The sequence below is a fragment of the Monopterus albus genome, unplaced genomic scaffold, assembly GCF_001952655.1.
Source record: "Monopterus albus unplaced genomic scaffold, M_albus_1.0 scaffold121.1, whole genome shotgun sequence".
Lineage (NCBI taxonomy): Eukaryota > Metazoa > Chordata > Actinopteri > Synbranchiformes > Synbranchidae > Monopterus > Monopterus albus.
The window spans coordinates 1,385,786-1,412,985 of NW_018128001.1; the positions used below are offsets into that span (position 1 = coordinate 1,385,786).

Here is a 27,200-nt window from a genome sequence, read left to right on the forward strand (position 1 = left end):
AGGAACACCGGCAGCCCCCAGCATTTCTTTACTTTCAGCCTGTAAATCCTGAAGATTTCGAGCAGGTGTCTCTAAGAAACGGATCATATTCCTGAGATAATCCTGTGTTTCTGCTCGATTAAATATTCGATAAAAAGAGAAAAGGATTCACCCAGCACGTAAAACTTCCCGTCTTCTACCTGAGACTTTATGCTGTTTTCCTCCTGCTTTCCTGTTGAAACAAACATGAGCCAAATATCGAATGACAAACAAAATCCATTTTACATCAAGAGGCCGGTGAGTAGAGTTGTTTTTGGCGGCCTGTTTTAATTTTAGTTTTAGTCTAGTCTTTGTGTGAAGCTGTCATTTTAGTTTTTATTAGTTTTAGTCACATTCATACTCTTTTTAGTGTAGTCTAGTTTTAGTTGATGAAAACTGATGAAATTTTAGTCTAGTTTTAGTCAATGAAAATTGTATTTTAGTCTCTTTTTAGTAATGCAATTCTATTTAACCCAGTCAATATAGTATAAGTACCTAGTAGTATAGATGAAACCAAACGTTTCTTTGAGCCAAACCCATTTCAAACAAGGTTACCTTATTATATTATTGTTACCTTATAGACTCAAGAATACATCCAATACACATTTTGTGTGATTTTGTGGCCACATTTCTCCCCATCTTTTTCCACAACACATTGTTTTCTTTTCCACTTCTGGCTGGCCATTGGTCCCTTTCTCTGTACCAGACTTAACTTTGTTTGTTGTTGTCTTCTAAATAATGCCGCAAGTGGGGCTTAAGGAAGTGACGTCACCTGCGTCTGCGCAGTGCGACCTGATGCGGCCCCTGAAGCGAGACACAGGAAACAGAAATACTGCAAAATAATAATAATAACGCGACTGAACGAGATGAAATAACTTCATTTTCGTTGACCAAAAGGAGATGAAACGAAATGTTATGAGACTTTTGGCATAGTTTTTATTTTGTGAACCACATTTAGTTTCGTTTTTTTCGTCAACAATATCGCATTATACATTTAGTTATAGTCATCGTCACACGACCAGCATTTTCGTTGCGTCTCGTCTCGTTTTCATCACTTGATAAAGGTTCGTTGACGAAATTTAGTCATAATTTTTGTTGACGAAAGCAACACTACCGGTGAGTGCTGCCTTGGGCTGCTACGACCCCAGGCATTGACCTGCAGTGACCATCGGGTCACTGCAGGAGCAACAGGCCGAGCTGAGCGCGGCTCCACCACCACCAGCTATCCATGCTGGCACTTTACTGTCCTCTTATAGAGATTTGTTTTTGAACCGGGTTTCATGTATCACCTCTCATGCTCCCTTATCATCATTCATAGAGGCCCATCCACACACACGGCACACACATTACCATTAGGCAATATAGGCAATTAGGTATTTACGGGGGCTCAACTAGACATGTGTATAAAATAATAAAATGACAAAGCTTCAGGTCTGAACGTCTTCGTTACTTTATTCACACTCCTCACTCCAAAAACTTACACTCCCATCTCTCTCTCCCCATGTCCCCTTTTTGCCAAAGTATGGCAAGCCCCAAAGGACAAAAGGACATAAGGTATACTACACACATAAACAAAGCACCAGCACATCCACACAGGGGAGACGTAACACTAAACAGTCTGTTACACATGTCCCCTCCCCACAAATAAACGTCCCTGTTTACTACCCGACATGCACCACAAAAAAAAAATCACCCTCTGATTTCTTAAACGTGAACCATATGGGAGATTAAACACACATGAACACTGTCCCATACAAAGAGGCAAAGTCAAACTAAAACATCACAAAATCCCTCAAATGGCCAGGATGTTTACAAGCTCTCCCAGTTCTACTAACACTTGGCCCAAACGACTCACCAGAACACCGTGAGTCAGACAAAGCACTCAAACCGGTCTGAGGAGAAGCCAGCCCTGCTCCACCAGAAACCCCAGACTCCATTGACACAGAAAGTTGACTGTGAACATCAGACAAAGGCTGGCTGTGAGTAACAGGCAATAAATAAGGTCTCAACCTATCGTAATGCACCACCTGAGCCTTCTCATTAGCATCAAAAGGATTGACAATCCTATAAGTCAGTCCCAGTTCACCACATGAGTCCATGACCTATATAATCTGGTAAGGTCCCTTCCAATGAGGTGCCAGCTTCATGCGGCTCTCAACCGGGTTTCTCAGCCACACCATAGCACCCAGCTCATAAGGCTGGTGACGCGAGGCCTCATCGTGATACAGTTTTTGACGATCATGAGCCATCTCACTGTGCATTCGCGCACCACTGAAGGCAACACTCAGGCTCTCCAGTAATGAAGAAACAAACTCAGCATGTGAACCCAAAACCTGAGTATCAAGAGCACGAGTTGGTAACAGTACATCAGAGGGAACCCGTGCTTCCCGACCATGGGTCAAGAAGAATGGTGTAAAGCGAGTACAGGAATGAGTAGTGGTGTTGTACGCAAAAGCTACATGCTTCACATAGTCATCCCATTCCCCCCACGAGGCCTCGTCGTAATACAGTTTTTGACGATCATGAGCCATCTCACTGTGCATTTGCGCACCACTGAAGGCAACACTCAGGCTCTCCAGTAATGAAGAAACAAACTCAGCATGTGAACCCAAAACCTGAGTATCAAGAGCACGAGTTGTTAACAGTACATCAGAGGGAACCCGTGTGTCCCGACCATGGGTCAAGAAGAATGGTGTAAAGCGAGTACAGGAATGAGTAGTGGTGTTGTACGCAAAAGCTACATGCTTCACATAGTCATCCCATTCCCCCCCATAAGTCAAAAGAGTCTTAGCCAGTTGATCAATCAGAGTCCTGTTGAAGCGCTCCACCATGCCATCTGACTGGGGATGGTACGCTGTGGTGCGAGTTTTATTTATGTTCAACAGGCGACAGAGAGTCTGCACCACCTCCAACTCAAACTGCCGACCCTGATCGGAATGTACAGTCTCAGGAACCCCATGCAGTAGAACATAGTCCTCAAACAGACAGTGTGCAACCGTCTGTGCTGACTGATTATGCAATGGGTACAAATTGACAAATTTAGTGAAATAGTCCTGAACAACCAGCACATACCGGTTGCCTTTCGAAGTCACTGGCAGCTCCAAGATGTCCATAGCCACCCTCTCAAAGGGCCGTACGGCTGGGGATCCACCCAGCGGCGCACGGTGGGCGGGAACAGGATTGCGGCGTTTCTGACCAGCCACACACCGCTCACACCACTCCTTGATGTCCCTGGACATAGCAGGCCAATAACAAAACTGTCTAGTCCGCTCCCACACACGCTCCGAAGAAAAATGGGCTGTGGTAGGTGCACCATGTAGCTGCAGAAGAACATCAGGGACCAGTGCAGAGGGAACAACAATTTGGACCACAGGATTACCAGTGAGAGAGCCGTTCACTGAGCAGCATAACAGCCCTTCCAATGAGGTGCCAGCTTCATGCGGCTCTCAACCGGGTTGCCCAGCCACACCATAGCACCCAGCTCATAAGGCCGGTGATGCGAGGCCTCGTCGTGATACAGTTTTTGACGATCATGAGCCATCTCACTGTGCATTCGCGCACCACTGAAGGCAACACTCAGGCTTTCCAGTAATGAAGAAACAAACTCAGCATGTGAACCCAAAACTTGAGTATCAAGAGCACGAGTTGGTAACAGTACATCAGAGGGAACCTGTGCTTCCCGACCATGGGTCAAGAAGAATGGTGTAAAGCGAGTACAGGAATGAGTAGTGGTGTTGTACGTAAAAGCTACATGCTTCACATAGTCATCCCATTCCCCCCCATAAGTCAAAAGAGTCTTAGCCAGTTGATCAATCAGAGTCCTGTTGAAGCGCTCCACCATGCCATCCGATTGGGGATGGTACGCTGTGGTGCGAGTTTTTTTTATGTTCAACAGGCGACAGAGAGTCTGCACCACCTCCGACTCAAACTGCTGACCCTGATCGGAATGTACAGTCTCAGGAACCCCATGCAGTAGAACATAGTCCTCCAACAGACAGTGTGCAAATGTCTGTGCTGACTGATGGGTAATCTGACTGTGACTGTGCAATGGGTACAAATTGACAAATTTAGTGAAATAGTCCTGAACAACCAGCACATACCGGTTGCCTTTCGAAGTCACTGGCAGCTCCAAGATGTCCATAGCCACCCTCTCACAGCCGGGGATCCACACGGCCGGGGATCCACCCAGTAACGCACACTGGGCGGCGGCGTGTCTGACAAGCCACACACCGCTCACACCACTCCTTGATGTCCCTGAATATAGCAGGCCAATAACAAAACTGTCTAGCCCGCTCCCACACACGCTCTGAAGAAAAATGGGCTGAGGCAGTTGCACCATGTAGCTGCAGGAGAACATTAGGGACCAGTGCAGAGGGAACCACAATTTGGGACCACAGGATTACCAGTGAGAGAGCCATTCACTGAGCGGCATAACAGGCCATCGATGATAGAGAGACGGTGGCACTCAGTCCAAAGTCTACGCAACCACAGAGAAGCCCCCTTCAACTTCCACCTTGGAGACCCGTGGGATCGCGACACCCAGTCCAAAACAGTCCCGATGTCAGGGTCTGCATCCTGCATGGTTTTGACGTCAGCTGAGCTTTGAGACAGAGCAGAGAAGGGAGACATGCCGCCAGGCCTGTGCTGTGAGTTCTCTGGCACTGCAGTATCAGCAGAATCAGTGACAACAGAAGAACGTGGCGTATCAACAGTTGCATGATCAACACTTACCACATTCACGTGCAGCGATGCGGGACCAATGTCCTCTGCCATCTTCACGTCCGATGTCTCAGGGTGGTGGGAAAGCACATCCGCGTTCATGTGACGCTGTCCCTCCTTGTGCACAATAATCCAATTGAGTGGGTCAAGCTCCAGTAACCACCTCGCCCGTCTCCCCATCGGGTCATTCTCAATGGACATCCGCCGAAGGGCCGAAAGCGAACGATGGTCAGTGACAATGGTAAATTGGGCAAGTCCAGTGTAATGCCTGACCTCCCTGGTTACCCACACAGTAGCCCACAGTTCACGATCAAATGTAGACCAACGCTTCTGAGAGGAATTCAAAGCCCAGCTGGCATAGGACACAACATGCTCACGTCCATCCCTGTCCTGTGTGAGAACAGCACCAACAGCCATGTTAGAAGCATCTGTGTACACTTTAAAGGGCATGCTGAAGTCAGGCAGTATCACTACAGGCTTGGACAACAATACCTGCTTCAGGTGGTGAAAAGACTCATCACAGGCAGTGGACCAGTCAAAGGGTACATTTTTACCAATGAGATGGTTCAGTGGAGCAGCAATGTTTGAAAAGTCCTTAACAAATCGCCTGTAGTAAGAACACAGTCCCACAAAAGCTCTCACCTCTGAAGGAGAACGGGGAACCGGCCAGTTAAAAACTTTCTCTGTATTTTTGGGGTCGGGTTGAAGACCCTGTCGAGAGACCACATGACCCAGGAAGAGAACATGATCCCGAGCAAGATGACATTTGCGCGGGTTCAGTCTCAACCCCACAGCCTGGATCCTTGAGAAAACCTCTTTGAGGCTAGACAGGTGTTCCTCAAAGGTCTGTACTGTACTGTAGATCAAAATGTCATCAAGGTACACCATGCAGATGTGCCACGGGAGCCCTCTGAGGACTAGCTCCATTAACCGTTGAAATGTGGCCGGGGCATTGGAGAGGCCCGTCGGCCTAGACTGCCACTGGTAAAGTCCCTGTCGAGTCGTGAAAGCTGGTCGTAAAAGCTGCCTTTTCATGGTCCTCCTCAGCAACCTCCACCTGCCAGTAACCATTAGAAAAGTCCAATATACTGAATCAGACGGCACCAGACAATGCATCCAGAGTGTCGTCCACACGTGGCAGAGGGTGAGAGTCTTTAATAGTCACACTGTTTAAATGCCTGTAATCCACACAGAAACACCAGGTGCCACACTTCTTTCTCATCAACACCACTGGGGAGGCCCAGGGACTGCAGCTCCCCTCGAACACACCATCCGCTAGCAAATCAGCCACCAGTCTGTCAATCTCTGCACGTTTCTCAGGAGAAGCACGGTGTGCACGCAGTTTGATGGGGGCCTGATCACCCGTTCAGATGTAATGTTTCACCAGATCACATTTACCAAGGTTCTGCTTGGATGAGCTGAAGATGTCACGGAAGTCCCACAGCACGGCTGACAGCTCAGCTTTCTCCGATCCAGAAATAGGTGGTTCATCCAGTGAAATGGGCGGTGCAGCTGTGGTAGAAGACACCGCAGCCACATCAGACTCGTCCACTGAGTACAACTCCCCCAGGTGAAGCCTTCGGGTCAGTACAATGTCATGTCCAGTAGGATTCAAAATCTGAGCTTTAGTCAGTCCATTATGAAATCCAGCCAGTGAGTGAGCCAATAGCCACTATCAGGCTGCAAGATTCTGGCACATTAGGTTCAAGGTATCCAACAAAGTCACTTGCAACCTGGGCCACATTAGGCAGACACACTTGTACAGGCACCACCGACTCGCTGAGAGGTGGCAAAGTCACAGCCACGGCCAGTGACACATTGCAGCATGTAGGAACAAAGTCTTTGTTGGTAAGCAGGGGGACCGTTAAGTCCCACAGTCAAAGCTCCACACGGTTGAGGTCAAATAAAGCGTGATTTTTCAGCAAAAAGTCCCAACCTAGTAGCACAGTCTGTGTAGTTTCTCTAATCACATGAAAAACATGTTGCCATGACCCAGCTCCCAGTTGAAAAGTGACTGTGATGGTGCCCAGCACATCCACCATTTGTCCATTCACAGCTTGGGCTGACACATAGTCTTTTCTCAGTGGGCAATTGCGAAGTGTGGGAATTGATATACGAAAGTCCGCACTCATAAGTGACACACTGGAACCAGAGTCCAACAGCATGTGAACCTCCACCCCATCAATCACGCCTTTCATATATGATACCAACTGGTCCCAGTCAGCATCCATCAGCATGTCACTGTCAATGTTCGCCACAGCGTCACAATTGCCAGCACTGACATTCTGAGGGTCCTGAGATGAAACAGATGGTGTTTGGACCGCAACAGCAGTTACAGTCCGTTTCCCCACCGAAAGCGGCGCTCGTCCCTGCTAGGTGACATGAAACGTACACCCCTCTTCCTCAAATCATCCACAGTTACTCCATCCGTGAGAACCAGGGCTGGGGCTGCGTCTCACAGGTGACAGGGAAGTGTAGGAGTCCTTATAACTGCGCCTATCTGTACCTGAAGCCCGCTTGTCAGAGTGTAGGACTGATTGTCTCACAGGTGAGTACCCTCCGAGTACTTTCAAATGTATGTGATTGGCATCCATGAGCCCCACAGGTACACTGACGCACCCGGGAGCGACAGCCGTCCCACTCATCCAAAGCTCTGGGACTCCCTCTGCTTTTTAACATGTTGTTCTCGTCACTCAAGTGTCTCAACTCCATTCGCATGTCCTTCATTTCCGCAGCCAACCGATCCACAGCTTTGTACAATCCGCTGCTCCATGCTCCTTGCATTTAGCTCCGAGCGCCAGATCCAAACCAGCAACGAATCGACGAAACTTTTCCTCTCTCAGGGTGTTGTCACAATATTCTCACCAGCCGGCTGATCTCTGCCGCGTACACTTACAAACTTTCCCCAGAGGCCCGAGGACGAGCTGCTAGGTTAGCCCTGAAGTGATCCATGAGCTGTCGCTCTCCAAATGCCTCCTTCAGTCTGACTTTCATTGCAGTATAGTCCACCTGAACAGTGCGAGGAAGGCTGTCCCACAATCGAAACACAGTGTCGCTGAGACGCGTCAGCAGAATTCGCGCCAGTTCATAGTTGCAGGACACAGCACCATCAACCTCTGAGAGTGCTCCGACCACTACTTCAAACTGCCGGGCCCAGAGTGGAAAACTCTGCCTCCCATCACCAGAGAACGGCACCGGTAAGTCTATCTTCACAGGCCGGTTAATTCCCCTGCAGTCCTCCTCGGATTTGCACCACATGTTGGTCGCGCGCTATCCTGAGCTAACACTAAACTTTGAACACTAGCTAACTAAACAGTCAACGGACACTGAACCATGTCGCCACGAACAAACAAAAAAAACAAACCGCTGCCACCAATGTAGCCGAGTATTTACGTGGGCTCAACTAGACATGTTTATAAAATAATAAAACGACAAAGCTTCAGGTCTGAAGTTCTCGTTACTTTATTCACACTCCTCACTCCAAAACTGACACTCCCATCTCTCTCTCCCCATGTCCCCTTTTTGCCAAAGTATGGCAAGCCCCAAAGGACATAAGGCATACTACACACATAAACAAAGCACCAGCACATCCACACAGGGGAGACGTGACACTAAACAGTCTGTTACATTGTAAACAATACATGCCAAATTACTTCCTTATTCAGAGACGCACATAGCCCAATGCACTCCCAACACCTCATTTATCATCGCCCCACATTTTACAGGTAAATGGACCATTCCAAGACGTGCCACTGCGACTGCGCACCAAATGTAAACACACTGGTGCCAAAACTTTGACTCGACAACGCACCAAGAATCCGAACATCCGAAACAAACATGAAAGCAGTTATCCCAGTGGGATTTCAAAGAGGAAGATGGAAGAAACTGAAGAAAACTACATTTGGAAGATCCAGAGAGAAAAGCAGTTAGCAGTTCTCAAGGTAAATCCCTGCTCCATATGGGAACACGTCCACGCGCACCTTAATGTCGCTACTGCGATTACTGTGACCTGAAACAACAAAACTGAAAACACAGTAATAAACCTTCCATGTCAGAACAGTATTTCCAGAGTAAATGTTCCCTGACAGTAAAGTGAAAACGTATAGAATGATGTTTGCCATTGCTAATCCTGCCCAATCCCGTTTTTGTGCTGGGGTTAATTAGTGATTATCTATAACGATGTTACCACTGTTGTGCCACATGCGTAAATGCGCACAACAGCTTTCTCTTTAGAGAGGATATCCATCCTGCTGCTGTGTGACAGTGACAGTTATTTAATAAACTCAGAGGAAAGACACCTACAGTACAAGTAGCTGCAAGCGACAGACAAGACTGCAGCTCCTCTTAACACTGAGACACTGATCTTCATTAATCTAATTGTTACACACTCGCCTTTCTCACATGCCAAGTTGTTTTTTGTGGGCATTTTAAGTAAAAAGTCCCCATAAGGTGAGTTGTGATTTTGGAGACGCCTGTGAGCGCTAAGTCCACATAAACTGTGCCCTCTGTAAAGTTTATGGACCAGTTGGTGCTGAAATGTGCAAAAAAGTTTGATGTTCAGACTTTGTCCTATGTGCAGAGAAAGCCGGTGTTTCCTAATAGCTAAAGGAGTGACTTCAAGGCTTCTTCTTCTTCTTTGGTGTGTGATCCATTTTGACAGTGACTGTGTGACACCATGATTTATTGTCAACAAAAATTATGACCATGAGCCTGGAAACAACAAAAAATATGTAGCATGTAACTATTGTCTAGTAGCCTGCTTCACCTGCTTTGAATTCCCTTAATGGCAATAAGCATTTGTCTAAAAAGTACCATCCATTCATCGCCACTTTAGGTTTATGGCTGTTTGTGACTACTGAATAAAAGAAGGTTTGCTTTTTACTTATTTTTGCTTTTGCTTGTGTCTTTGCATTTAAATATTGTCCCTAGTACCAATAACATTCTAATGAGAAATCAGTGAAAATAGAGCAAAGGGGGGCCCCCAAGGTTGGGTTTGCCTGGGGGCCCCCTTATCACTAAATCCACCCCTGTACACACAGTAGAATAGTCACAGTGATAAAACCAGTACAACTTTGAGAGCCTACTGGGCCACAGGAGGAATAAATAAATAAATAAACACATATGCCCTGTACTGCACTGTGGGCCATGCCGCCATGTTCCCTGTGACCCTGTAGTTGTCCACTCTGACTGAGTTTGACTGCAGCAGTTTAAGTTCCTGATGGATGCTGGGATGAATGTCGCTCTGCATTGTGGAAATCTGAGTCGTATTCGTAGTGAAGGATGTGCCTCTGTGAGCACAGACTGAGAGCAGGGTGTGCCTCACCTCCTCAACAGCCTGCGCTGGGCAAGTGGGCTCAGACTGACACCTGAACCAGTTTGCTTCTTTCATATTCAAACCTGTGAATCCAAAGACAGGCTCCACTTCTTGGAAGATAATTGGGCTGTGGTCCTGGAGCAGATTTGAGGATTTGAATATTTTATGTGGATGGAGACATTTAGTCAGGTTTCTTTAGCAGCTAGTAAAATGACTATGTGACTACAGTGTGCATGTGTACCTACAATCTCTGAGAATTCTGGGATTTTTATAGCTTTCTGTGAAATAAAAAAGTGGTATTTCCCTCAACTTTGTGCACAGCAGGTCAGTAGAGCTCACACACGAACGAGTCCCCGTATGGAAATAGTTTGGAGAGCAAAGAGTAAAGGTGTAAGAAATGAGTTTAATTGTGTTTATCTGTTCTTCAGAAGTTCCTGCCGTTAGCATGCCAGGCTAGTTAGCTTCCACTGTTGTGTCCCTGCTCCAGGAGAAACAAGACGTGGCCAGCAGCACAGCGGGATGTGTTCGTACGAGGAGATCCCTCTGCCAGCACACAGGAGATTCTCCGTACAGTGTTAAGGCAGTTGGCAGGAAAGACTTCCGGTAGCATCCGGTGTCACAGCGGTGCTGGCCAAGTCTCTGTCCGTGTGTTTTTGTGAGACAGTTGAGGCCCTGTAAGTAAGGGGTTGCTGGTTTTAGCCTCAACTCAAAGTGTCTTTAGCAAAGACACTAACTGTGTTTCCACCTGTTTCTCTTCAGTGGAAATGGCAGAAGCTTGAAATACTGCATGTGAGTGTTCCTCCTGGCTGAGACAGTTAGTGTATTAATTAAAACCAGCTCAACAGGATCAGCCCAGGTGAAGTCTCTGCTCACAGACACAGTTCATTCCCATATTATCTGGTGGTGTGTTAAAGCAGCCTTCTCAGTCAGCCCAGGATGAAAATGCTAAGTGCATTTGGCTGACATGTCATCCCAGCAAACACGCTAGCATCGAGCCACAGACTCACTCGCGTGGATGAATAATGCAGCATGCACACAGAAACGAGATGCATGTCTGCTGATTTCTTAGCACAAATCATTAGACAGACTGTGGCTTCGTGTCACATTAACATGTAAAAAGAAAGAGCTCATTAGAAGAAGGAAGAGCTTTGAAAACACAAGTGTGACAGTGATGAATGGGAAGCATGGCCACATATTCAGGGGAAAAGCTGTGAAACAGTTCCATGTGTAGCTATGCAGGAGGCTCCAACTTGAAGAAGAGAAAGACAAATATTAATCAAGGAGCTGCAGTAAGCGACAGAGTCCTGCCAGGACAGTCTGGCCTGAGCTGACCTCTGTGCCCTCTGTCCATCAGGCCTTCATGGCTCTCACTCGTTTTTCACCATGTCTGTTCTCCTCACTACTGGTCTTGACATTTCACCTCTCATCCAAGAGGCTTCATGAATTTTTTTAGCGTAGCGTCTTCAAGGGGTCCCCCCCAGTGCCGCAGAGGGCAGGGAGGCAGTGTCCTGGGCCTCCTGCTCTACTATAGGCTGGAATGGTCAGGTTAAATTAATAAGACTTTGCACCAGTGCTGGAACAAGCATTCACCTGCATGCAAGTATACACAGTAAAAGTACTACACCTGCAGAAACATGGCCCTGTTGGTGTATTATGAGGTTCTGGAAGAATATTACTGCTGCAGTAATGGGTACATCGATTACCGCTGTAGTTGTTGTTGCTGTCATTTTAACTGCTTTATGTGCTGTGGGCAGTTTAATCTGCAGCAGTGTATCTGGTGAGAACTACGCATCTCATGTTTTCAGCCATGTGACACTAAACCCAACTAATCCAGTGGTTTTTAGAGATAATTGGTTTATTTTTGATTCTTATTTTGCTTTGCCAATTCAAAATGACACCTCATCACTTTTACTGAGCTCTCCGATCCCTTTATGGAAGGAATGGACACCGTGTGCTCAGGACCATCCAGACTGTTAGCAGCAACAAGTCCAAAAGCCAGGGTCTGTCATGGTCTGGGGTTGTGTCGGTGCCCTGGACAAAGGTCACTTCCTCTTCTGTGATGGCTCCACTAATGCTAAGAAACACAGAGAGATGTTGGGGCAACATCTGCTGCCTTCAAGACAACATCCAGGGACCCACATGCAGATTTCAACAAGACAATGTAAACCTCACACTGCCACATTACCAAGGCCTGGCTGTGGAGGAAAAGGGGCCGAGTGCTGGACCAGCCTGCCTGCAGTCCCGACTCGTCCTCAGTAGAGAAAGTGTGGCACAGTTTGAAATGTAAATGTCAACAAAGACCCAGGACTGTTGGACACCTTAAGACTTGTTTACAGGAAGAAGGGGACAAAATAACACCTGACACACTGAATCACTTGGTGTCCTCAGTCCCTAAACGTCTTGTTGTGTCCTGAAGAGGAACGGCAGCATCACACCGTGGTGAACGCTTCACTGTCCTGACTTTTGTTAGAACGTGTTGCAGCATCAGGATTGAAGTCAGTGTTTATACTGAACTAGGAATAAAGTTGATGTGTCACATCATATAACATGCTGCTGTGTTGTTTTCAATGTGAGACAGGACACAGATGATTTACACATCACTGTTTACAGTTTTAATTTAGACTTTACACACCGCCCTGACTTCTTCTGATTTGGGGTTGTAGTTACTTTCCACTGTGAATGGAGGATGTGTCACCAGAGAACAGCCTCAGAGATCCTGTATTAATCAGTGAGTAGCTAATGATTAGGTTGTGAGTATCTGTGAAACTGAGCAGTGACCTCTTTCTTCTGAAGTTCCTCATTAACTTGAATCAGTCGCTGAGCAGTGCAAGTTCTTTAACCTACTTTATTGTTAGTAGACTAATCCCACTCAATCAATATGACAAGTAGCTCGTGAGCTCTCACTGTATGTGGCTGGAAACCTGTGTCCTGAGCTGCAGGTAGCAGCTACATGGCAGCTCACTGGGAGGGACTAAGAGGCACTGTGTCTGGGTGATAGTTACTGATGTGTTGACTGACTGTCCTCCACAGGAAGTGCTGGTACGTCAGTGACATTCAACCGTAACGGTGACGCCCCTGGACGCTATGATCTGTTTCAGTACCAGTGGAACAACGTCAGCGGGCCGGGCTACCGGGTGATCGGGCAGTGGACAGAGACGCTGCAGCTCAACGTGAGTCAAAGCAAAGCAGTTTTTATTTGTATAGCACCTTTAAAAACAAAAATTACAAAAGTATTTCCCATCCACAAAATAAGAGCAAAACACAGATAAACAGAAACTTACAAAATAAAGTCAACGAATAAACTACAGCGCACTTAAATCATCAAAACACAGTGGGAGTGGGAGAATCCTCATTCTGTCCCAGTGTGGAACCAGTCGCTGTGCTGTTGTGAGCTGGGCGTGAGATGAGGGCACAGAACCTGAGGACACTTTGCAGTTTGCCAGTGAATGTACAGACTAAATGTTTCCATCAGTTTTAATGAGGAGTCTGTGGTGAGGCCGAGGTGATGGTAGCAGAGCCCATGAAAATCACACAGCAAACCATGAACTCCTTAAAGACCAGACTACAGCATCACAACGGCCACAGTGAGAACACCGTACATGACCAGGTAATGTGCCCAGAACAAATCTGAAAAGCATCTGGAGTCAGATTCGGCTGATACGTTAGCTCAGGCTTTATGTGTTCAGGTACGTGGTTGGTATATTGTGTTACAAATATTATTTTGTGTGTTCTGTTGGCAGCTTGTACATATGAAGAGAATAAACAGCAGTACAACATATCCAGGTGCAGAACGTGAAGCACTATGCACAGTGTCCAGCATCCTGAGATGTGCAGTAAGCTGCACCCACTCCCAGTGTGTATGTGAATACTGAAATGTTTGTGCAATGACCAGATACAGATAATGACAGTAACGCTGCGTCGCACTCCGACTGATGCCGTACTACTGACTCAGCTGTGGACTGGACTCTGGTCTGTGGTGTGACAGTTGTGGGTTTTCTACACCAGCTCAGCCACCTGTAGAGCTTCATTCACTGGAGACACACACGGCCTCTGAGTGTGATAAAGCCATGATCACGTTTCCTCCTCAGCGTATTTGCTGTTGCAGATCAGTTGTCATTTCTGGGAGGCTGGGTTGAACTATCATATTGTCACAACACGGTCATAGCTAATCCCAGCAGAAGCACATGAAGTTTTCATAATTCATTCATGATTCAGATTAAACATGTGCTTCTGTGTGTTTTTATTTTAGGAATAGGCCTTGGTGGAGTTGGTGCAGTCATTCCTGTTTCCCCAGAGTCTGTCAGTAACATTACTACTGTGTAAAACAGTCTGGACCTTTTACAGCCTGATTAGATCAGCGGATCAATCAATAAACAGACTGATATTGAAGTAAAAGCAGACATCTTGGTACAGTCCACCTCCTCCTCTCCCCTGAAACATCTTTAAGAGACTGGAGCATTCAGAGGGTGGAGGAGGGGTGAGAGTGAGGAAGGAGGATTAAGAGTAGGGGAGCAAGGACGGAGGGGCGAGCGTGGGGGGGAGTCCCCAGGTGCGCTCCTCGTGTCACCGTGCAGTGTGACGCCAGCTTCAAGGTCGATAGCGAGAGTCTAATGAGGTTGGTCTTTACTTGTGTTAACTGCATGAGATCTTGTGTCCTGATAAGTGCAGTGCTGAAGGAGAGCCCCACAGCCAGCTAATCTTCCCTGAGTGCAAAGAAGATTTAAAAAATTTGCATCCACCTACGTTAATGAGTCCCAGTGAAAGGCTGCCGGTTGCATCTCCTCTGCCCTGAGCTGTGCTCTTATCAGACTCAGGCTGGGACACGCCACAGGATTTTGAAGCCAATTTACACCAGATCTGCCCGTCCTCACCATCTGGGTTCTAATTAGAGCCTGGGCTGGACTGAGAGTCAGAGCAGATTATCTGATGGTGTGAGAGGTTAGCAGATTTATTATTAGGCTGTTTGATGTGGCCCAGTGTGACGGACCACACTGAAGGAACGTGGTGAACAGGGAGAGCAGAGATCAAAGTCAGAGCAGGAAGAGAAGTGGTCTTATAAGCACCATTCTTTCCCATTCATCCTTCCATTATCTACACCACCTTTTCCTCAATAGGGTCGCAGGGGGCTGGAGCCAATCCCAGCTGACACAGAAATGGCTGAACCTGGAATCTTCTAAGAGCTTTAGTCCCACCCACATAAGAGGAAAGGAAAACATGCAAAGAAAACACATGAGGAGAGAGGACTCAAGGAAACATTATTAACAAGATGAGACATCCTTTCCTCAGATCCTTTATCTGAAGTGTCCAGTCATCACACACATTAAGATGATGTTTCAGTTCCCTGTTTAAAGCCACATCTGTAGGTGCACAGCTGTCGACAAGCCCATGCAGCAGAGCTGGATCATGTTTAGTTGCTGTAGCAGAGAGCAGGCTTGTTTTCCTGCACTGTAGCTCCTCCTGTGCTTCTGCATGCAGGACCACGTCTCGGCTTCTTCACAACACTAAATAATTCACCTCGATAGCCCCTGGTGCGCCAGATGTGGCAGAGCTGCTGCTATTAGGCCTCCCATTATTGGTTCCTTTCCTCTATCCTCATAATTCCTTTGTGTGTTTTTGGTGCTGTGTGTTGCTCTCCACCTCACAGCGCAGCTATTACTGAAACTATAGGTTCAAGTGTGACAGTCAGACTAATGTGATTTAGTGCATGTTGTGGTTTTCTCAGACAGTTGAGATGAAGGCACAGAAGAATAATCTGCGTACTTAGAGGATTAGTAACCTTTGTTTGAACTAGCTGCTGCTAACGGAGCCAGAGAAAAAGAAAACCCCAGCCCTGGGAGACGTCGTGTCATGTAAGGATGAATTATCCTAATGTGTGTGATCTGACCTACATGTCTTGTTATATCATGTGGAACAGAGTCATTCAAATGACTCGTGCAAGCGTACAGTCCTGGAAACCCACAGAAACACACATTTCCAGATTAGAAAGATGAAGTCAGCAGCATTTTGTTTCTGCCCCATCTTTAGCTCCCTGCTGGCTTAGCTGTGGCTTAATGGGCCAGTCAGCCTGCGTTTCAGTCTGAGGGCTTATGTGGCCATAATCTGCAGCAGGACAGCTCTTTCACTGCACTGCTAGAATCCACCCAGGGCCCCGTTATTAACTGCAGTGGAGGACTCAGGACAAATCACATCCAGTTTTTCTGGAAACTGATATTGTTGCATGTTCAGCAGCATTCTAGAGTTTACAGACGCTTCACAGTCTGTGCATAGATTATCCACCTGTGGGAACACCTGGTCATTTTTAGAGGTGCTGCTACAGATTTCTGAATGAATCTAGGTTCTGGAGAAGTTTCAGGCAGGATCTGAGGCAGGTTCTACCCCACACACCTGCAGTGAGAGTTGGCAATGTGTGTGTCTCTCTCCTCAGTGCACATACATTATGTTCAGGGTGGGTCACGTGTATACATGGGGACATGCTGACAGAGGCCGACTACATGATCTTCTGGGTTTGCCGAGGTCTCACTGTTTGTGACATCGGTTTTTGGGGGATAACTTCTTGGCCTTTGGCATCCAGTGCAGATGGATTTACAGGAGGGAGGTTGTGGTGGGACCAGAAACATGAATTAAAGATCAGTGTGTAGAAACACAGAGCAGTGATGGTGACGCATTGTGTGGGCAGTGTAAAGGAAACCAGACAATGGTCCTGCTTGGTGGGACCATCGACTCTCAAAAGGTTGCAGCTGGAATTTCTGGTGATAAATCCTCAAGTATGTGTTTCACTGGATTTTTCTCATCACTACCATGAGCTCTGTCAACACCACCTCCACCTGCTCCCCCCTCTGCTCTGACCTTCGTCTGTCCTCCACCTATTGTACGTAGTGCTGTAGTCAAGTTATAATAACACAATGATGTCTTTCTTTGACCCCATGACCTTGTCCATTGAACATGTAGCGCTGTAGTCAAGTTATAATAACACAATGTAATGCTGTCATTTTATAAGTAATAATTGTTTGTATCAAAATAGTTGTAGGTGTGCGACAGCGGAGCCAGACTCATCCTGCCTGTACCATCATTTACACACACAACTATGTGAGCCAGTAAAGCTTGTGTGTGCCCTTCGGGGGGTCAGATTGGGACCAGTGTGAGTCCTGTTGTAGGTCAGAGGTTAAACAGACAGTGACAGTGAACTTTTGCGTCCGTATAATCTGTTGCGGTGCCTTAGATCAGCTGATCAGCTTCTTCTGGAGGCACCGAGGGCAAGGCAGAAAACTAGGGGGGTAGAGCCTTCGCTGTGGTAGGTCCAAACCTGTGGAATGCTTTGCCTTTTTATATAAGGCAGGCCCCCTCGCTGTCTACTTTTAAGTCTTATTTGAAGACCTACTTGTACTCATTGGCGTTTGGCCAGGAATGAGACTCTGTCTGTAGTGTTATAGTGTATGTTTTATTGTTTATAGTTTTTTATGTGATGATTTTAGATTTGTGTGGTATGTTAAGCACTTTGGTCAGCTGTGCTGTGGTAAAGCACTATATAAATAAAGCTGAGTTGAGAGTTGAGATTTCATGGTTGACGTTTGCCCACACGGTTTATCACATGCTCTGACCTGTATGGAGAGATGGTGCTCGTTTCTGAGATAGCCAAACTAATCCTGCACTGTTGGTTCTAATTTCTTTATTGGTGGATGGAGCGTGGTAAAATCAGCTTCATTGTCTCTGCCATTTGTCTGCTGCATGTGCACGTGTGGCACCCGTCGTGGAGTCTGACAGGCAGAAAGGTGCACACGCATTGTGTTTTTCTTGAATACTGGTAAAAAAGCAAACGTGAATGGTATGATAACCATTGGTTTTCCTACCATAGTATACTGTGAAACTGGGATACTGCTGCAACCCTAGGCAACAGAAAACTGTGGTCATGGATCAGTGGGAACACAGCACAGGCTTCAGTGGTCCAGTAGAAACCAGGGTCCTTCTCCAGACAGACATCTGCTCCGTGCTGCACGAATCCTCCGAAGCGTTCAGGACAAAATCATGTGGAATGGAAAGATTTTATATCAGCAGTAATGCACATCATCAGCTCAGTCCTTTGTTAACATGATGAATCGTCCCAAAGTCTTCAGATTGGGGAAGCAGGTATTTTTCACCCTCCTCAGGCTGGAGGCCCCATCTCATCCCAGCCCCATTTGACATTAATTCTGTTTATCACGTTTGTTTTCCCTTCAACCAACCCTGTGTTTATTAGCCCAGCAGCTGGTCTGTTCACAGGGTTCGGGTTCAGACTGACTCTGCATGCTACAGGACACTTGGTGGACCAGAGGGTCCTCCACATGGCTGTGGTGGACTTTCTGCATGTGTCGGCCCCCGGTTCCTGTGGCCCCAAATGCCACACATGCACTGGTACATTTACTTAAATTCTGGACATAGTACAAATTTGAGGTACTCCATTCTTTACTTGAGTACTTTCATTCTATGCTACTTCATACTTCTGCTCGCCTGGTCATGAACCAGACAGCTATAGCTACTGTTACTTCACAAATGAAGATTTAACCTACAACATGTTTTTCAGACCAGTGTTTCTGCCCAAATCAGTGTGAAATTAAACCTTTATGTTGCATCTGTCAAATCCACGATACCTTAAAGTCGTCGGCTGGATAAAACTTATTTGTTTGACAGCGGAAGATTTGAAAAAGGACTGTTTTCAGGTTTGTCTGAAACAAAAGATTCAACCAGTGGTTCCCAGGCCTTTTGTTTTAGATAAAATCACTGAGCAGCTGCTTCTTTGTTCTGATTCAGAGGTCTTGTTATCAGTCCCACCAAAGAAATATTTCCCCTCTGAGCGTCTCTGTGAAAATAAACAGGCCGTCGCAGCGCAGGACAGGACGGCCAGACGTTGGCCTTGTCACTCTCTGACGACGTCTTTTCTGACAGAGACCAGAGAAGCCAGACACAGACAGAAGGAATCGTGTTTGGCTCCGGCCCCGTCTCCCCGCCGTCTGTCCTCGCTCTGTGATGGCGCTGTCACCACGGGACCTCAGGAAGGTCACTGAAAGCAAATGCCACAAAGCAGACAATGAGAAAGTGCCAAGAGATGAAGAAACAGACCGAAATGGAGAGAAATGTGTTGAACTTGTGGGCCAGCACGCCGAGGCCTGGCTGTGTGTTCACAGTGTGAAAGATGGAAAATGAAAGTGTCAGGGAAACTGCACAACAAAGGGGAGGGACACTGGAGCCCTGCCTTTCTAAGAGCACACATGTTTCTTGGTGCACGTTTGGCAGCCTATCAGCTGCAGTTGAAGAGAAGCACGTGATGGGTGGGTGCTGTCATGCTGACAAACAGCAGGTGACAGGAGGCCGTTGTTCAGCTTCTGGGAAACATTGACCTGAATCACAGTCTTTTTCTAAACAGGGAGCTTTTGGTTGTGTCTGATCACTTTGGTGAATGGAAACTTACGACTTACGAAATACGACTTCTATGTAAATGTCTTTTTTGATTTCCACAAATGATGTTCTCTAGATAATTTATCCCCGTCAAACCATTTCTTTAAAGCTATCAGTTCCTTATGTGTAATTTCCAAAAGCTTTTTAAGACTTGAGCCTGAGCAAAACAAGGTTGTATCAACAAAATACTTTCCATTGCACTCGAAACGTTACAAACTTCATCTATATATATATAAAATAAACAACAATGGACCCAAAACCGAACCCTGAGGCACCCCATGTAATTTTTAACTTATCTGCCAAATAACTATTTAAGTGAACATACTATAATCTGTTATGTATATAACTTTTAACCCAGGAAAGTGTGACCTCTCTAATATCACATCCATCCTCTAACAGGAAGCCATAGTGTCAGTGTGTTTTTTAGATCAGTAACTACTCCTATAATATATTTTCCTTTTTTCAATTGCCTCTGATATAGTTTCTGTAAAATCTAGTAATGCCATTGAAGTTGATCTGTTTTTCCTGAATCCACATAGATTTGCAGGTAATAGGTCATATTTATTGATAAAGTTATTTAATCTGTGAAATTGGTATCACCTTTACCATTTTTAGTTGTGTAGGAAAAGTACCAGATTTCAAATATAGGTAATTGGTTTTATAGTACATTCTGTTATGGATTTAACTGGATTCATATCAGTTCCAGTCTGTAGATGTTTTCTTAGTTAGCTTTTCATCTTTTAACGTCATAGAAAATACACAAGCTCACACACATGTACAGTACATACAGTATGTATTCATGCACATAGGCACTAGATACGAAAACACATAACCCTCGGTGTGAAAATACACAAAAGCACACACATTTAGAAAATGAGGATGCTGCATTTTGTGTGTGCGTCTGTTTTGCGTGGGAAAGTGAAGCGGTATATTTAGACATAAGGCTGCACATCTCATCTCTGTGCAGAACAGGCAACACATTCCATTATTCATACCGTTACAAAAAATCTTATTCATTTAAAGTTCCATTTTTCTTAAAAAGCATTTCAAGTGGTGTGTGGCTGCTGAAAGCAGCCTCTCTGTCTTCAGGTTCATGCTTTTGAGACCAGAAGTCTCAAAGCCAGTTTGCAAAGGGGAGCAGAGTCTCCAGTGGAACGCACTTGACGACTGAAGGTGAATCTGACCCAGCAGCGCCGTGAGAAAAGACAGAGCCGCTCCTCTCCCACAGTGTTATCTGTAATGGCTCCGAAATCTGCTGCTGCTTGTCTTTCGTGTCTGAAAGCCAGAGAGAGATGGAGAGCAGAGATTTTAATGGGTGCTCAGCCTAATTAGGAGTAATGAAATGCGACCTTGATCTCTGCGAGAGCAGTCCTTGTCTGCCCTCCTCGCTGTGTGATGAGGTAGGTGGTGGAGAGATCTCGATCGGGTGGAGGTTGCCCTCAGCACTGAGCCGGACCAGGAGCAGCCAGGAGCCTTAATGATGCTGCTTCAGACCAGTCAGCTGAGAAAATCCGGCACAGAAACAAACAAATGTTGCTCCATCATTCCTCATTGCTGGTGTGACAGCTCATCCACACTATTATCCACAGACACATCTTCTCTCTCAGACGACATCCCGACCAGGAGATAATGACTGTATCAGCTGTCTGGGCTTCAGTAACGGCCACACACAGAAGCAGGCACTGAGAACTCGGCTCACTTCATCTGGACCTACTGTGCTTCAGCACAGAGATACCATAGCACCATGCACTGCAGTCATTTTAGACACTAATGTGAAATCACGTGTTGATATGAGTTCATCTGAAGAAAACGTTACTGGCAATGACACATGCTTCAGCTCTATCTAAGGCCTACTGTCAGGGCCGCTGCCTCTCCTCCGTCTTTCTCTCCTCTGCTCTCTCTATCCTGTGGGCTCTGCACCTCAGCTGTGTTGCATTCCAGTAATTAGCGACTGGTTTGTTGAGGCGCATAGCTGGGGTGCATCCCAAGGATTACCTTCTCCTTACTTATACCTCTGGCAGACGCTCTGTCGTCGCGGGAACATTAACTATGTACCGCGTAACATACATGTTGGTAGAATGCTACTCTGACAGACACTGTGCGTTTTGGCTTGACTCTACCACACTACCTACGAGCTACGCTAATTTACACTACACTACATATTTTTGATACTCTGTGTTCTTTTTATTTACCTGCTACCGTCATGTTTTTTCCCCCTAGCACCTGGGTCTGCAAACTTGAGTCCAACCTCAGTCCTCCCTCACCCTCCTGGTGAGGGGGGCTACCATAACACCTACATACTGTTAGTGACTGCAGTATCGCTGGGTGGAGTCCTCGCCACACTGCAAAGGCTTTATCAGGTTTGTGTGAATTTTAGGAGCCACACAGAAAACCTGGGGTTGTGCAGATGTTGTTTTGGTTTTCCTGTTGTTTCAGTGTATTAGCTCTGTTCACTACTCTGAAACCAGTCTTCAGCTCCACCCCAGGTCTTCAAAAGCTCAGTGTAGATGGAGCTCCTAGAACGTGGAGTTCAGGCTTCAGTGATGTTGTCAACTTAGGCCTAGGTGGGTTTTTAAAATGCTGTATGTGGAGAACAGTTATGTTCCTACTCTGAATAATGTTGCACACTCTGCTGTGCACTGATGAGTACATGAATGTTGATTAGAGATGTTTTTCTCTTGCATTACGTTGATGGGATGTTAATATCTCTCAGGTGCACAACTCGACAGATCTTTGTCTTTGTGTCTCTGCCTGCACGTCCCCTGTGACTGTATAAATATTACATAGTGATCATCTCGGATGATTAAGCAACCAAATAAATACATTGACACAAAAAGCATCCCATAGATATGAGCTCAGTCTGTTCTAAACAGTTCTGTAGCACTGTGTATTCTTCTGCATGCATGTGAGTTCACTGAACCACCGAGGCACAACGGAGAGTCATGTTCAGCAGCTGTTTTACCAGCTCACACCACTGACTGCCACAGTCTGAACATGTCCAGCACTTTGGTTGTGGCTCTTTCCCAGTCGGTTAGCACAGCATCAGCCTGAGCCTCTGTCCTCATACATATGAAAAGCAGGTGACCCGTTTGCTTCAAAGATCCGTTCACCAGGAGCTGTTTACTCTGTTTTCACTGTCTCTTCTCGACAGTGGATGCATACATATACAGTATGTGCATAGAAATAGCACTGCACTGTTGTGCAGCGGAAAGGAATATAATTATTAGGATTTCCTTGTTGTTTCCCAGCTGTAACTTCTCTTTGAACCGGGGTTAGAACTGTTCTATTCAGATTTATTCAGCAGCCGAGAACAAAGGCAGCCAGCTTCTCACCTGTGCTGGGAATCACTGTGCTCCCTCCCACCTCGCACACAGTGTCCTCATTATTTCCTTTACAATAATCCCGCGGCACAGCAGGTCATCTAAGAAGTCCACAGCCTTCATATGCACAGGTGTTAGAAGGCTCCCCTGTGCCAACATGGCAGCCATGGTGTTGATAGCAGGTGTTTGGTTATAAACCCAAAATATTGGGATAATTAAAATGTTGACCAGAGTCGGTGGGAGTCTGTCCCATCTGGGCAACACTTCAGTAGTCAAGATGTCTCATCTCTACCACGGTGGTGGACCAAGCCTCAGGCCGTCGTCGCCACGTCACTAGCACAGCTGACAGTGGATCATTCGAAGATGATGTGGTGCATTATAATGTCACGATGTCTCTGCTTCCTGTTCCTCGTGGATATTCCTGCAAAGACATTAGCAACAGACAGTTCTGGAAATCCTTTGTGTAGACGTGTGTGTCTGATCACATCTCTTCCCATATTCTAATGAACTAAATCCTAATGAAAACTTGCAGAAGTGGAAGTCAAAGGTCCACGTAGCAGGAAGTGGGCTCACACATACTGTACAGGAGTAGTGATAAGACAGTGGAGCTGTCCTGTTGAACCAATCCAGAGAATCACCCCCCCATGTCTTTGGATGGGTTTGGTCTCTTCTGCTCTTGTTTTCTGATATCATTAGTTGTTCTTCTACAGTCTACCCCCCCCCCCCCCCCCCCCCCACCCCCCCAGAGCAAACTGAATGCCGCTCTCACACTTCATCCAAACATGACACACTGTTGGGAGAAGCTGCTTCCGCTCTGTGGATGTGTCATATAAATGCAGTCGTACGGCATCGAAACATTTGGAGTGCAAGCTGATGCAGACGCCTCAGTGATGCTTCTGTTTTTCTTTCTGTTTCTCATTCAGTTCCTGTCACTAATCTGCTAACTGTGTACATTCAGCAGCACACAGCCTCACAGGGTCCCAGGGACTTATTTCCCTTTCCATTCAATTAATCAATTTAATCATGATCCACAGTCACAGAGTTAATGACTGTGTCACACATTAATGAAGGAAGGAAACTAGACTGTGTGTGTGTGTGTGCGTTTGTGCCTGTATGGTGGTGAGATCTTGGCTGCCTCAGCTGAGAGAGGCTTGAGTTTTGACGACTTTTATAATCAATAGAGTCATTACACACAGTGGATGACTACAGTGTGTAAGGCTGAACACAAAGGCGGAGAGTCGCACTGAACTGGAACATTTACAGAGGAACTCTGTCTCCTCTGCTTTGGTTTGAGGGCAGGAGTGATTTGGAACAGCAGAAACACTGTCAGAAGCATGTAAGGAAAAAACAGTTCTCCAGCCAGGTGAGCAGCAGCTGAGGTTAGGGTCCCAAGTTCAGCATCTTAACTTGGCAAGTTAACATGTTTAGCGGTCAACGCAAGTCAGCGGAGGCTGATGGGAATAGTTTTGCAGGTTGTTGTGTAGCGGGTCAGACTCAGCATTGTGTCTTTAAGGCAGTTATTGGGCGACAGTGGTGCGGTGGGTAGAGCAGTCGTCTCCCAACTGGGAGGTTGAAGAGTCAAATCTTGGTGCCTGCAGTCCACATGTCAAAGTGTCCTTGGGCAAGACACTGAACCCCCCCAAGTTGCTCATGATGGCGGCCCATGTCACAATAAAATAAAGCTTCTTCTTATTATTATTGACCAAGTTGGCAACGGCAACTGTAGCTATGGAGAAGAAAGAAGAAAGAAGAACAAAGTTTGTACAAAAACAGGAGCTAAAACTCACAAGACTAAAACTTACGAGAAGTGTAGTTGCAGTACTTCCTGTTGCAACACAGAACATGCCTCTGTGTAGGAAGGCGTCTGATTTTTAGGTGAAACACACAGAAATAACACAGGAAATAACCCTCTGTACCCACCAAAATAAGAGCCTTGATCCACAAGTGATTTTGGAATAATCACTGATTAAAAATAAAAAAAGGATCAATCAGAGGATCAGCAGAGTTTGTTCGATCAGTCTCCTAGACACCGTGGACGTCTGTACCAAACTGAACATCCATCCAGTAGATGCGGAGTTGTTTTTTTAAGTCTCAAACTCCATGAAACATCTTTTTTATCAAAATTTGATTCATTTGGTCCAGTATCATTTGAAAAGTCTTGTTTAGCCATAGAGTATATTTATTTTATCCATTTTGTGCATATGTGGAGCCAATAGGACGTCCCCCCGCCTTGGCCGGTGGGAGATTTGGCTCAACACAAGTGCACATGCACTGTGGCCTCAAATACACGGAAGTGTAATTTTTATGGTTCGAATCTGGAAGCATGACAGATTACGCACCAGATCAACTTTCACAGGAATGAAAAGGTGCCGTCTAGCAATGTATGCAGTTCTCCATGAATACATCCATGCCAGTAGCCCTGTTGTGTTACTTCTGTGTAAAAAAAAAGAATCTTTGATCAGTGAATGAAAAGAAACAAGTAATTAGAGGACAGAGGGGGAAGACTGGAACCAGTGAAGCTGCTGTTTGCTACCATGGCGTGTGGATAATCCAGAGAAGACGGAAGCCATGTTTTTAAAAGCTGGCTGCTGAAGCTGCAGCATCAGGATCGAAGCACAGAGCAGGAAGGAAAGAGAAGCAGTGGGCCAGTGATCCTGTGTTGTATCCATGGCAATGGCGCCTACATCCCATTACTATTTCTTCAGAGCATTTTAGGACAAGCTCAGGGACCGGGGCCCCCTAAAGGCTGGATAATGAACTGCTGCAGAGGAAGAGGGGGAAGCTAAGGAGTGCTCCCAGCTACCGGTCTGCGGATGGAAAGGATCTGCCCACATGCACCAAACACAGCCCCTTCTGATTAAATGCAATCCCAGGGAAGACTCTTGGTATTGTTGATTAATTATTGAATTTTACAGGCTGAGTCGCAAACTGAGACCCGTGGATAATACTGCAAGAAAAAAGGGAGCATGAAGAGGATGAGGCAGAGAAATGTGTGTCAGGATGTCGTTGTGACACAAATGCAGTGAAACAGATGTGAAAGAGAAGCTGTTCCTTCCCCAGTGTCTGCAGACACAGCACACATTTGCTTTTCTGTTTCCTCCTGTGGACACTTTACAGCAGATCTATTCAGAGAGAAGCTAATGTGAGGTTGGTTTTTAGTGCTCCCCTGACCACAGCCTATAGTGAAACCAGGGTGGGTGGACGGTTTATCGACATCTGAGCAGAGCAGAGGCGGGCGGGGAGCAAAGGTCTGCCCAGGGCTGATAAGAAAACCACAGGAGCCGAAGTAAAGAGAGGCCAACAGAACCAGAGAAGGAGATGAGGAGGAGGCTGTGTACACAGAGAACGGTCACCCCTTCTTCTTTCTCCCCTCCTCCGCAGAATACGGCTCAAACACAACCTGCTCCTTCATCTTTCTGTTTTTTAGCTTTCCTAATCCTTCACTCCTCTGTGCTCGAAATGGGCCGGTACTCACCAGTACACAGTATCTGCACGTCTACATTTTGACTTTGAATTTAATGAAGGGATGACCCCTTGAGATGTAGCATCTCATTTTGAGGGGGTCCCAAAGACAAGATACACAAACACAAAACAACAAAACAAATCCATCCCTCCCACACCCCTAGGCCTCAACTAAAATACAAAGTAACTGAATTGTAAAAACCATTTAATGGCCGCGGTAGGAGGTTAGGGATCTCAAACAAACAGGAAGGTTATTCCGGTCAGAAGGAGCTTTGTATTGTATCTTTCAAATAAGAAGGGCAATTGAAATTCTGCTTCTCGGTGTACTGGGACATCAGTTCCTTTAAAAATGACCATCGCTCCCTAACCACATGGTTATTATGTCTCTGTGTGATTCCCCCCCAACCCCGTCCAGAGACCAGCAGCCCCAGTGAACGTGATGTCCTCCCCGTCATGTGTGTGAGTCCAGACCCTGGTCCAGCTTATTGCTCTGTGCTGTAGACCTCCACTGTTGTCCACCAGCTACTAAACCCCAGGTTTGGGGCAGGTTTCCTCCTCAGGAAACACGGGGGGATGTCTGTTTCCAACAACCAGCTCCACAGGCTGAGAACGAGTCACTGTGCACAGAATCTGAAGGAGGAGTCACTGCTCTGTTGACACTACTCCCAGCTTCTCACGCAGCTCAGAACAACAGGTGTCTGTTGAAAAAGAGATGAGCCTCATGTTTCCTGAGAAGGAAACCAGTCACCAAATGCAGCAGTGTGGCTCCCTGAAGTGGGTTTAATGGTTTAGTTGGCTGTTTCTGTGAAGCCCTGAGTCGATCTATAACCAGGCACCGCTCTGCCACTCATCACTGTGTAGCGAGGCTTGTTTCTTACGTGACTTGTATATGCTAAGTGGGGTAGTGTATTCACATGCCTGTGAGCTATGGCCGAGGT

The 27,200-nt window shown here is 46.3% G+C and overlaps 1 protein-coding gene across 6 annotated transcripts in view; it reads left to right on the top strand.

The window, feature by feature from the left end:
* grm7 (glutamate metabotropic receptor 7) overlaps positions 1–27,200 on the top strand; it is a 226,561-nt gene that overhangs the window by 161,956 nt on the left and 37,405 nt on the right. For all 6 annotated transcript variants that reach the window (XM_020612156.1, XM_020612157.1, XM_020612153.1 and 3 more), the window contains exon 7: positions 13,082–13,221. In XM_020612156.1, coding sequence (XP_020467812.1) covers positions 13,082–13,221 — 140 coding nt within the window. The remainder of the gene's footprint in view (positions 1–13,081; positions 13,222–27,200) is intronic.